At 42.3% G+C, this 13,198-nt stretch overlaps 2 protein-coding genes across 4 annotated transcripts in view; both read right to left on the reverse strand.

The window, feature by feature from the left end:
* c17h15orf61 (chromosome 17 C15orf61 homolog) overlaps positions 1-13,198 on the reverse strand; it is a 333,965-nt gene that overhangs the window by 181,332 nt on the left and 139,435 nt on the right. The gene's annotated exons all lie outside the window — the stretch shown is intronic.
* The window catches only part of iqch (IQ motif containing H), a 182,352-nt gene that overhangs the window by 167,374 nt on the left and 1,780 nt on the right, over positions 1-13,198 (reverse strand). For all 3 annotated transcript variants that reach the window (XM_070858531.1, XM_070858532.1, XM_070858530.1), the window contains exons 2-4: positions 8,873-8,986; positions 4,716-4,813; positions 1,374-1,488 (exon numbers count right to left, since the gene is read on the reverse strand). In XM_070858531.1, the coding sequence (XP_070714632.1) occupies positions 1,374-1,488; positions 4,716-4,813; positions 8,873-8,986 (327 nt within the window). The remainder of the gene's footprint in view (positions 1-1,373; positions 1,489-4,715; positions 4,814-8,872; positions 8,987-13,198) is intronic.

Below are 13,198 nucleotides of genomic sequence, written 5' to 3' on the forward strand. Positions count from 1 at the left end.
ACTGCGATGCCTTGTGCATCAGAATATATGCACCCACCCCACTCCATTCCACCCAAAAGCCGTGTAATCTCCTGGGAGAGTCGAAAAACCAGATAAAAACCCAGGACAATTAGGGAAAAACAAAATCCAGAAAACTTCTCTCTGACCCCCTTAGGCGATCAAAACTAGCCCAGGAGACCACTCTGGCCCTGATTAATGTTATACAGTACCTACCTTTTGTCCGAGACGAACTCTTCCCCAGCCAGCAACAGGTCCAGCTCTCGCTTGATGGAATGCAGTGAATCCACTATTCTCTTAGAAAAGAACCACCTCCTAATATCTAACCTGGTTCTGGCCTTACATAATTTGAGATTGTGACTCCTGGTCCTCCCCGACTTATTTAGTTGAAACAAACTGGCTACACAAACACAGTCTAGTCCCTTCAACATCTAATAAACCTCAATCAAATTATCCCCAAGTCTATGCTTTTCTAAATTGTAGAGTCCCAGCTCTTTGAACTTACCTTAAAAAAAATTTAAAAAGACTTGGATTTATATAGCGCTTTTCACGACGACCGGACGTTTCAAAGCACTTTACAGCCAATGAAGTACTTTTGGAGCGTAGTCACTGTTGTCATTTAATAACTTAATAAATAAGATGTTTCAAACTAGGAATTAATCTAGTGGCCTTCCTCTGCACCCTTTCCAAAGCCTCAATGTCACCCCCCATGTGAGGAGGCCAAAATGGAATTGATCGCCTAAGGGGGTCGGAGAGAAGTTTTCCAGATTTTGTTTTTCCTTAATTGTCCTGGGTTTTTATCTGTTTTTTCAACTCCCCCAGGAAATTACACGGCTTTTGGGTGAAGTGGAGTGGGGTGCATATATTCTGATGTGCAAGGCATTGCAGTTGTGTGGGATAGGCTGGATGGACAAGTGGGTCTTTTACTGTCTGTCAATGTTTGTATGTACAGAAGAGAAAGGAATTAGGGATATGAAGGTAAATTCACTGCTCTTGTGATCTCAGTTTCTAACTGAGCTCGAACCGAGGTCTTGTGCAAGGACAAAATAGTATGTTATAGTGCATTGTCCTATAAGTATACCCTCGCACCCTATTTGCTCTAGCTATTGCTTCACGGCATTGGTCATGAACCTTTATAGGTCTATGCACTAGAACGTCCCAGATCTCTTTTTTTCTCCACTGGCTTTAGTACATTACCCCAAAGGATGTACGCATGTTCAGTATTCAAACACATCTAATTGTCTCATAAACTGTAACAGGAGGCGAGGACTCTTAAATTGTCACTCTTCTGGAAAAAAAATGGAAATCCTGTGGGTATTTTTAATACATTTATGTTAAAACCAAATCAGTAACTACATGACAGATACTGAACGTACCTGGGTTCCAGGTGAGGTATGTTGAGGTTGGTTCCATAGCTGAAGCCCATGGTGCTTTTTATTCAAAGTTGGGTAAGCAACAGGTCTCTTGATTATTTTACTGTTACCTAGTGCACTAAATCAAAGAAAAAACACTTTATAAAAGCACTGATTGATTATAGGTTTTTGAGGCAAAGAAAGATTTCTACTATGAGGCATTTCGTACTATATCCATAAGGGTGTAGATTCAAGCACTGGGGTTCGCAGGCTCCATCTAATACACGGACCTCTGAAGCTGCACATTTATCTTTGAATTCTATCCATTTGTCCAGTTTACAATTTTGAACTTTTGAAACTCCTTGCCAGCTTTAAATCTCCTGACATTTTTTCTTCAGTTTTCTTCCTTCCTCTCCTGAAGTCATGTTGGGACTCATATTGTCAGAAACTAACTGACCTTCACACAAGTGACCATTCTGCCCGTATGAGTCCCAACACTGAATATTAATCGACTATTCAAGCGCTGGTGTGTTAAATCTGGTCCTGTCATTCCCTTAAGCTCACACATGCCCACTCCAGCAGAGATCACTGTCTCTTCTTAGGCAGTCCCTCGGAGTTGAGGATGATTTGCTTTCACACTAAAATTAGTTCTAAGGTGGCTGATGAGTCCAATGCGGAATCTACAGACTCGGTCACAGGTGGGGCTTGAAGGGATGGGTGGGTGGGGTGCTTGGTTTGTCGTGCGCTCCTTCCGCTGTTTGTACTTGACTTCTCTGTGCTCCCGATGAAAAGACTCAAAGTGTTCAGTGCCTTCCTGAATGCTTCTTCTCCACTTTGAGCGGTCATGAGCCATGTCGAGCAATCAGGAAACCCATGGCCCATTTTTACTCATCTTAGAGCCAACAAAACCCTAGATATCACACCTGCACCCCATCCACCGCCCTGAGATCAGTAGACATTCCATAAGTGGGATCTTCCTCTACACTGTGCCATTGGGACAGTCATTTTTCTTTAACTATAAATCACAACCTCCCCCCAGCCTCACTGTATTTCAAATGACCACCCGCAATATAACTGCCCCCGACAGCTTCAAGTAACAAAAATCAAAATCTGAAATAAAAGGCCCAAGTTTCGGCTCAAGTTGCTCCTATTTTTTTGGAGCAACTAGTTTAGTATGGAGTATCTTAGAAATTACAATTCTCGGCATTTAGTTTGCTCCAGTTTAAGTGAGTTAGTATAGCTTCGTTTTAGTACAGTTTTTTTTTCAAAAGGGGGCGTTACCAGCCACTTACGCCTGTTTTGCAAGTTTAGGCAGCGAAAAGTTACTCCAAACTAAATTAGAACAGAGTAAGTGTCCACTTTTGTACGCTCTGAAAAACCTTGCGGAGACTTTAGAAATCAGGCGCAGGTATCCAGAGATTGGTTGGCGGGGGGGGGGGTTGGGAGGGGAGGGAAGTTAGAGGATTTTCCAAAGCATTAAACACTTCACTTTTAAAAATAAAGAACCATCATCAATAATAAATGATAAATAAATCAATAAACATTAAATAAAAAATAAAAAATCATTCAATAAATCAAAAATAAAAAGTTCCCACCTCACCTACCCTTTCGGGAGCACTGGGAGCCCGGCCATGGCTAGGGGTTGCGTGCTTCGGGCTGCAAATCGAAACTCTGGCCGCGATGGGGTAGCCCATTCGGCCAGGGTTAGGGGCTGCGTGCTTCTGGCTGCAAATCGCCACTCTGGCTACTCCAGGAGCCCATTCGGCCAGGGCTAGGGGCTGCGTGCTTTGGGCCCCTCCCGCACAGCCAGGGGCATACGCACACAGCATCTGGGGGCCAGGAGCTACTGCGCACGTGCGCAGATTCAACTGCACATGCCCGCAGCTGCCGGCACTCTTTTTGGCCCAGGGCTGTAGCTCCGTCCCCAGCTGCTTGTGCTGCGCTGCGTTGACTGTGAAACAGGCATGCTGGACACGGGAGAACCGCGAGGTAAGTTTTAGGCGATTTTTTTATTCTAAAAAAATAGGCGGGCCTCTCGGAGTGCGCCGTTCTGAGAGGACATTAAACTTGGGCCCAAAAACAGCAAAAGCTGGAAACAAATAGAAACAGAAAATGCTGGAAACACTCAGCAAGTCAGGCAGCACCTGTGGAGAGAGAAAGTTAGGGTTAACGTTTTGGGTCGCTGAACTTTCGTCAGAACACATGTTCAGCGACAAGTAACGTCTCATTTGAAGAGGAAGATGAGTATAGAGGGAGCAGTGAATTCTTCATTCAAAGTGCTCCAATATCTTACAATGGAAAAATAAGAGAAAAACAGGAGTTCAATTCTCAAGTCAGTCCTGCTTCCTGGCTCCTGCTAGTTCCAATGGTATCTGCCCTGAACGCATGGGGATGCTCTGCTTTGATGGTGTCACAGAGCAGTCTATCAGGTAGGGAGACTCAACCTTGTATGCCTCTCCACAGATAATGACAGGCCAAAATATTACCTCTTTATGTTTTTCCACAATAAAATAAGAACATAAGAAATAGGAGCAGGAGTAGGCCATTTGGCCCCTTGAGCCTGCACCACCATTTAATAAGATCATTGCTGGTCTGATCATGGACTCAGCTCCACTTCCCTGCCCGCTCCCCTTAACCCTTTACTCCCTTATCGCTCAAAAATCTGTCTATCTCTGCCTTAAATATATTCAATGACCCAGCCTCCACAGCTCTCTGGGGCAGAGAATTCCATAGATTTACAACCCTCAGAGAAGAAATTCCTCCTCATCTCAGTTCTAAATGGGTGGCCATTTATTCTAAGAATATGTTCCCTAGTTTTAGTTTCCCCTATGACTGGAAATATCCTCTCTGCATCCATCTTATTTAGCCCCCTCATTATCTTATATGTTTCGATAAGATCACCTCTTATGCTCCTGAGCTCCAATGTGTATAGGCCCAACTTACTCAACCTATCCCCATAAGTCAACCCCCTCATCTCCGGAATCAACCTAATGAACCTTCTCTGAACAGCTTCCAATGCAAGTATATCCTTCCTTAAATACGGAAACCAAAACTGTACGCAGTACTCGAGGTGTGGCCTCACCAATACACTGTACAGTAGTAGCAGGACTTCTCTGCTTTTATACTCTATCCTCCTTGCAATAAAGGCCAACATTCCATTTGCCTTCCTGATTACTTGCTGTACCTGCATACTCACTTTGTGTGTTTCATGCACAAGAACCCCCCCGCCCCCCCTGCCCCAGGTCACTCTATACTGCAGGAAATACTTTCAATGAGTATTCCTCATAGACCTAACGTTGCCTTTAAAATTAGTAAATAATGACAACGAGTTCTGCTGGGATGAACAGTATGAGCTGCATTACTTACTCTGCTAAAGTGTGGTCAGCTGGCATATCTCTGTATTCCACAGCAGGAAGGGTCAACACTTGTCTATTGATTACATTCAAGTACTTCGCTGCATGACTCTGCAATAAAACATTTTTTGTTCAGGATGTGGCGACTCAATCGCACTTTGTGTATTTATTTAGAAATCGAGACTGATTTGGCTTGCACTGCCCATCGATAACACATTGATTATCATTTGGTGCGTGTGACACTGGGATTGATGAAACTCTTCATCGCTGAAAATACCGTGCATACATTTTCTTTTTTATTTAATTGCAAAACTGGATTCATACATTTTTTTTATTTCGCAAAAGGCCAAGGCCAACAGTATAGGACACTCCTTTTCTCCTAACTCCAAAAATGACCAGAAAAGAAGACAGATGAAGGACTGAATATCGGATTGTGCCAAGAGTTCTGATCTTTGCCTTACTGATGATATAAAATTCATTAAAAACATAAGAACATAAGAAATAGAAGCAGGCGTAGTCCAGACGGCCTCTCGAGTCTGCTCTGCCATTCACTAAGATCGTGGTTGATCTCCGACCTCAACTCCAATTTCCTGCCCTATCCCCATATCCCTTATTTCCCTTAGTATCAAAAACTAAGTCCCGCTCACACATCACCCCTGTGTTCGCTGACCTACATTGACTCCCAGTTAAGCAATGCCTCGATTTCAAAATGCTTATCCTTGTTTTCAAATCCCTCTATGGCCCTCGCTCCTCCCCATCTCTGTAATCTCCTTCAGCCCCACAATTCCCCCCATCTCCGAGATGTCTGCGCTCCTCTAATTCTGCCCTTTTGAGCATCCCTGATTATAATCGCTCAACCATTGGTGGCCGTGCCTTCTGTTGCCTAGGCCCTAAACTCTGGAATTCCCTGCCTAAACCTCTCCGCCTCTCTACCTCTCTCTCCATCTTTAAAACACTTCTTAAAACCTACCTCTTTGACCAAGCTTTTGCTCACCTGCCCTAATTTCTCCTTATGTGGCTCGGTGTCAAATATTTTGTCTCATAATACTCCTGTGAAGCCCTTGGGATATTTTACTACGTTAAAGGTGCTATATAAATACAATTTGCTGTTGTTTTTGGTTGTAGGGCTGGAGGAGGTTACAGAGATAGGGAGGGACGAGGTCATGGAGGGATTTGAAAACAACGATGAGAATGTCTGCTTTGGATAAGATGCATTTTTCAATATCAATTACTGAATAGTGATCAACAGTGGGATTTGGCTGATTTTTTTCCCTCGCTAGCCTAGGAGCAAGGAGTCCAGCAATTCTACACTATTAATATAAATTAGCTGCCTCTAAAATGGTTTAAGAACGTAATTTGTATAGGCTATATATTTATATATCCATATCCATACACTATAATATTACATTCGCGATGAAATGAAAGTGGTTTTAATAGCAGTTTAAAGTAGCTCTGAAGTCTATGAGAGGCTGATGTGATGTCCTCACTATTAAATAATAGTGAGTCATGATTTCATAAAAAAGGATAAGGACTTTAGTTTCCAAAAAGGAATCCAAATGAAAGGTTACAGTGTCTATTATTATGTATTCTTTAGAAATATATTTAAAGCATAGAATTACTGGATAAATCTTAGATGAATCATTATCATGCATTCATCTTGAAAGAAAATAATATGTGTGATTAATCTAGAATTCATGGATTGAGGATTTATATAATATCTCTCTTCTCTCCCTCTAATTTGCTTTCTTCTGCTCCTGAAGCGCCTTCGGATGTTTTACTATGTTAAAGACGCTATATAAATAAAAGTTGTAGTTATTGTTGAAGATGCTACCCATGTAGGGGTATGCTTTCAAGAAGGCATTTTGCCCAAGTAAATGATCATTCTTCATGCGTGAGCCCAGATAGCAAGTATTCAAGGGCTATTCAATCGTGGGGGGCACAGCTTAGTCCTGTCCTTAGCTGCAGCAGACATCAGTGGATACTGATCAGGAGTTGTGTTTTTTTTTTACCCCATAACACAGGAGTGCTGCGGTTATCACCTCCTGAGATCAAACCTGTGGTCTTCTGGTAGAAAGAGTTGCTTCACGATCTTTTTCAAACATATTTACGATGTCACTACCCATATCAACCAGGGCAAGTCTTTCCCTTGGGTTTGAGTGACTTAGTTCCAGACTGTGCAGCAAACAATAAAATAATTTAAATATGCATTTTGTTTCTCTACCTTGTAATGAAAATTCATAAAAGTACTGTTTAATTAATTCAGTTGTTGCAGTAGGAAAAAAATATATCTAAAAAAATTCATCTTTACTACAACAACAACTTATATTTATATAGCGCCTTTAACGTATTGAAATGTCCCAAGGCACTTCACAGGATATTATGAGATTTAAAAAATTTGACACCGAGCCGCATAAGTAGAAATTAGCGCAGGTGACCAAAAGCTTGGTCAAAGAGGTAGGTTTTAGAGAGCATCTTGAAGGAGGAAACAGAGGTAGAGAGGCGGAGAGGTTTAGGGAGGGAGTTTCAGAGCTTGGGGCCTAGGCAACAGAAGGCACGGCCACCAATGGTTCAGTGATTATAATCAGGGATGCTCAAGAGGGCAGAATTAGAGGAGCGCAGACACCTTGGGGCTGGAGGAGATCACAGAGATAGGGAGGGACGAGGCCATGGAGAGATTTGAAAACAAGGATGAGAATTTTGAAATCAAGGCGTTGCTTAACTGGAAGCCAATGTAGGTCAGCGAGCAGGGTGAGCGGGACTTGGTGCGAGTTAGGACACGGGCAACCGAGTTTTGGATCACCTCTAGTTTACCTACGGTAGAATGTGGGAGACCAGCCAGGAGTGCGTTGGAATAGTCAGGTCTAGAGGTAACAAAGGCATGGATGAGGACTTCAGCAGCGGATGAGCTGAGGCAAGGGCAGAGACGGGTGATGTTACGGAGGTGGAAATAGGAGGTCTTCGTTATGCTGCAGATAATGTGGTCGAAAGCTCATTTCAGATTCAAATGTGACACCAACAGTGTGGTTGGGGAGAGGGATGGAGTCAGTGGCTAGAGAACGGAGTTTGTGGCAGGGACTGAAAACAATGGCTTCGGTCTTCCCAATAATCAGACAAAGAAATAAATATTGCTTTATCTGACACATGTGGGGGAAAAAAAAAACTTTCCAGCTAGTTAAGAGTGTCACACCATTTCCTCCACAGTAGGCTACAAGACCAAAGTAACATCTTCAGCTCCATAGCAGCAGTTTTAAACTCTACAATTGTGCAATGGGCATACAGAATATGTCATTTATATCCTGTACATAACTACCATTTCTAATGACCTAGGAACACATTGCTCCTGACCTGTTTTTCTCACCCAGTTTGCTCATGTCCATTAATGATACACTGAGGGTGTTTAATCTTTTGACAAACCAGCAGGGGGAGGTGGTAGGCCCTTCCGCTTGTCCCTGGATGTTTTTCAATGGGAGGTTCTGTGTGCAGCTAAATCTTGGCTTCTCCCAGATCTCGTCTGGATGCAGCATGCTTTTTAAAAACCTAATAAAAGTCTATTAGTTCAGCACAAGGTGCCAGATCCTGTCTGGAAGCAAAACTCACATCTCTTATTCAAAAAAAAATCACATTTACGAACAGAAAGAATGGCTCAACGTATTTATTCTCCTTTTCCAAAGATGATCCTGGCCTCTAATTGTGTTCCAAAACATAATAGTACAGCACAGAAGGAGACCATTTGGCCCATCGAGTCTGGGCTGGCTCTTTCGAAGAGCAATTCAGTTCGCCCCAGTTTCCCTATATCCCTACTTTTATTTCTCCTTCAAGTATTTATCCAATTCCCTTTTGAAGGCGACTATTGAATCTGTTTCCACCTCCCTATCAAACAGAGCATTCCAAATCCTAACCACTCATTGTGTAAAAAAGGTTTTCCTCATGTCTCCTCATGGTTCTTTTGCCAATCACCTGAAATCTGCACCTCTGATTATCGACCAGTCAGCCACTGGAAATAGTTTCTCTTTCTTGCTCTATCAAAACCGTTCATTGTTTTAAACACCTCTATCAAATCTCTTCTTAGCCATCTTTCCTCTAAGGAGAAAAACTTACATTTATTATGGTTAACTAATATTTATTAATTATTATTTATTAACCAGTAGAAGCACCTTCAGTTCCACTAACCTGCAGGCCCATTTCAGTTCTGTGTATGGCTGTTTCAAGTGTCTGAATGTCCACAGGTCCACGTATCGTCATTTGTGAGATTTGCTGCTTCAGCTGCTGAAGATCCTCTTGAACCTAAAGAGCAAACAGTATAAAGGTATGGTGCTCAAATGTGGCATTATTGTAACAGATCCAATCAAGAAACACAGGACTTTGGATGTAGCCGTGTAACAGTATCCAAACTATACACGTACTGCCTTGAAATGATGAGTTATTCCATAAAGTGCTTTTGTGTTTGTAGCATGTTATACGAATGTATTGTAAACTTGCACTTTTGATGCTGGTTGTATCAGTGCCAAGTGCATAGTTTAATGTGGCCAATTTGCAGCCAATCTCTCAAATAGCAAGAGATTTCCTTTGAGCACTAGGTAATGCGAAATTAGAAATGTGTTTGTAAAAACCCACTAACGATTTTACTACAAACAATGCACAGAGGAAATCATCCCCAGCAAGACTACCTGGAGAGTTATTTTAAATAGCCAGCCTACATCGATGTTTAATATATATTATATATATATATTAAAAAAAGGACAAAGATACTAATTACTTGCTGCTTTCTTCTAACGTTTATAATGTGGGCTTGCTCTAAGAGGCGGATCTGGGGATTTCAAAGCAGCTGCCAATCCAGAGACCAACTAGCCGTTAATTGACCTCAAACTGTGCCAACTTACAGCAATTCAGCTTTGTGACTTTAAAGAAACAGTCCAGCTTAAACACAGCTCCACATCAGCAGCAGTGTTCCTAAAGATAATCATTTTAAACCTATCAAGGTGAGCTATTGGGACATAAACTTTGCCCTCATCTATAATATATTAAACATCTTACATCTGTGTGCAGTTTCGGTGTCAACTTTTTCCATTATGAATTTCTATTTCTATTTGTGCACTTATGATGGTACCTGCCGATGTAACCTTGTCACACTATAACTATATCCTCCAGGCCAGTGGAGGCAGTGCAGCACCAATGTTCCCACTAAGCTGTCGGTCCTGCGCAGCCCGGGACCAGCTTTTCCAATGTGAAGATGCACGAAACTTTGAATAAGAACATAAGAAATAGGAGCTGGAGTCGGCCATTTGGCCCATCGAGCCTGCTCCGCCATTCAATAAGATCATGGCTGATCTGATCATGGACTCAGCTCCACTTCCCTGCCCGTTCCCCATAACCCTTTACTCCATTATTGCTCAAAAATCTGTCTATCTCCACCTTAAATATATTCAATGACCCAGCCTCCACAGCTCTCTGGGGCAGAGAATTCCATAGATTTACAACCTTCTGAGAGAAGAAATTTCTCCTCATCTCAGTTTTAAATGGGCGGTCCCCTTATTCTAAGACTATGTCCCCTAGCTTTAGTTTCCCGTATGAGTGGAAATATCCTCTCTGCATCCACCTTGTCGAGCCCCCTCATTATCTTATAAGTTTCAATAAGATCACCTCTCATTCTTCTGAACCAATGTGTACAGGCCCAACTTACTCAACCTATCCCCATAAGTCAACCCCCTCATCTCCGGAATCAATCTAGTGAACCTTTTCTGAACAGCTTCCAATGCAAGTATATCCTTCCTTAAATACGGAGACCAAAACTGTACGCAGTACTCTAGGTGTGGCCTCACCAATACCCTGTACAGTTGTAGCAGGACTTCTCTGCTTTTATACTCTATCCTCCTTGCAATAAAGACCAACATTCCATTTGCCTTCCTGATTACTTGTTGTTCCTTCATACTAACTTTTTGTGTTTCATGCACAAGGACCCCCAGGTCCCTCTGAATGGGCCGCATTCAAAAAAATTAGGGGGAACATGGTGCAGCTCCTCAGTTTGCTATCTCCCAGCTCCTCAGCCTGTACTACAACGAATCATAGAATCATACAACATAGAAGGAGGCCATTCAACCCGTCGTGCCTGTGCTGGCTCTTTGAAAGAGCTATCCAATTCGTCCCACTCCCTTGCCCTTTCCCCAGAGCCGTGCAAAATTTTCCCCTTCAAATATTTATCCAATTCCCTTTTGAACATTACTATTGAATCTGCTTCCACCAGAGTGACTGCAGAAATAGCTGATTAAAATTTAAATTATTACATTTACCAAGTAAAAATCCAAACGTACAATAATATATTAGTGGTTCTCAAACTTTATCAGGCTGCCTCCCACCAGTCTAATCTACTTCTCTGATTCCCACACTGCAGTATTTTTGTCAAAGTATTCGATCAAAATAAGGAAAGAATGAATGTCTTTAAAATGGGGACTGAATTATACATGTGCCCCCGAGTCTGATGATCCCAATCCTCTAACCATCTTCATCGGAAGACTGCAGTTAATCATCACTTCCTCCAGAGATTAACTAGTATACAAGTCATATCAAAGTATTATATAAACGTGAAGAGTATATGAATTTAAATTGAGGACTGAATTGCATCTGCATGCCCTGGCCCTGCTCCCCAACCCCACTTTCACCTGAAGAAGACAATTGTCATCACTCCCCATGTGCAATGCCACTGGAGATTGACCAGTTTTAAATAATAATACATTGAGCACTACATGCTTCTTTAATTATAAAACAGTGTATCCTGGGTGATGAAATGGGCAATCCACTGATACACACTCAGTGAAGCCTACAATATAGAATCATAGAATGACACAGCAAAGAAAGAGGCCATTCGGCCCATCGTGCCTGTGCTCTTTGAAAGGGAAAAGAAAGACTTGCATTTATATAGCGCCTTTCTCGACCACTGGACGCCCCAAAGCCCTTTACAGCAATTAAGTACTTTTGAGGTGTTGTAATGTGGGAAATGCGGCAGCCAATTTGCACAAAGCAAGGTCCCACAAATAGCAATGTGATAATGACCAAATAATCTGTTTTAGTGATGTTGATTGAGGGATAAATATTGGCCAGGAAGGAGCTATCCAATTAGTTCCACAACCCCTGCCCTTTCCCCATCATCCTGCAAAATTTTCCCCTTCAATTATTTATCCAATTTTTTCTGATGAGATGTTAAACCGAGACCCCGTCTGCCCGCTCAGATAGACGTAAAAGATCCCATGGCACTATTTCGAAGAAGAGCAGGGAAGTTATCCCCAGTGTCCCCTCAATCAACATAACAAAAAACAAGTTATCCGGTCATTATCAGATTGCTGTTTGTGGGAGCTTGCTCTGCGCAAATTGGCTGCTGCGTTTCCTACATTGCAACAGTGACTGCTTTAACTTCAAAAGTACTTCATTGACTGTAAAGCGCTTTGAGACGTCCGGTGGTCGTGAAAGGCGCTATATAAATCCAAGTCTTTAAATTCCCTTTTGAAAGTTACTAATGAATCTGCTTCCAAAATTCTCTGGACTCTGTGCAGGTACCAGCGGATTGGAAAGCAGCTAATGTAACGCCTCTGTTTAAAAAAGGGGGCAGGCAAAAGGCAGGTAACTATAGGCCGGTTAGTTTAACATCTGTAGTGGGGAAAATGCTTGAAACTATCATTAAGGAAGAAATAGCGGGACATCTTGATAGGAATAGTGCAATCAAGCAGACGCAGCATGGATTCATGAAAGGGAAATCATGTTTAACTAACTTACTGGAATTCTTTGAGGATATAACGAGCATGGTGGATAGAGGTGTACCGATGGATGTGGTGTATTTAGATTTCCAAAAAGCATTCGATAAGGTGCCACACAAAAGGTTACTGCAGAAGATAAAGGTATGCGGAGTCAGAGGAAATGTATTAGCATGGATAGAGAATTGGTTGGCGAACAGAAAGCAGAGAGTCAGGATAAATGGGTCCTTTTCCGGTTGGAAATCAGTGGTTAGTGGTGTGCCACAGGGATCAGTGCTGGGACCACAACTGTTTACAATATACATAGATGACCTAGAAGAGTGGACAGAGTGTAGTGCAACAAAATTTGCAGATGACACTAAGATTAGTGGGAAAGCGGGTTGTGTAGAGGACTGAGAGAGGCTGCAAGGAGATTTGGATAGGTTAAGCGAATGGGCTAAGGTTTGGCAGATGGAATACAATGTCGGAAAGTGTGAGGTCATCCACCTTGGGGGGGGAAAAAAACAGTAAAAGGGAATATTATTTGAATGGGGAGAAATTACAACATGCTGTGGTGCAGAGGGACCTGGGGGTCCTTGTGCATGAAACTCTTTTGCATGAAACTCTTTTAGGGAGTTAACGGAAAAAACATTAAACCGCGCCCCCCGAAAACTCTTTTGCATGAAACTCTTTTAGAGTTTATCTGTAAAACAAAACATTAAACCGTGCCACCCGACCTGGATGACACACCAGACATTTACAAGGCCCTTTTTTT

The sequence above is a fragment of the Pristiophorus japonicus genome, chromosome 17 (genome assembly GCF_044704955.1).
Source record: "Pristiophorus japonicus isolate sPriJap1 chromosome 17, sPriJap1.hap1, whole genome shotgun sequence".
In the NCBI taxonomy this organism is placed as follows: Eukaryota; Metazoa; Chordata; class Chondrichthyes; family Pristiophoridae; genus Pristiophorus; species Pristiophorus japonicus.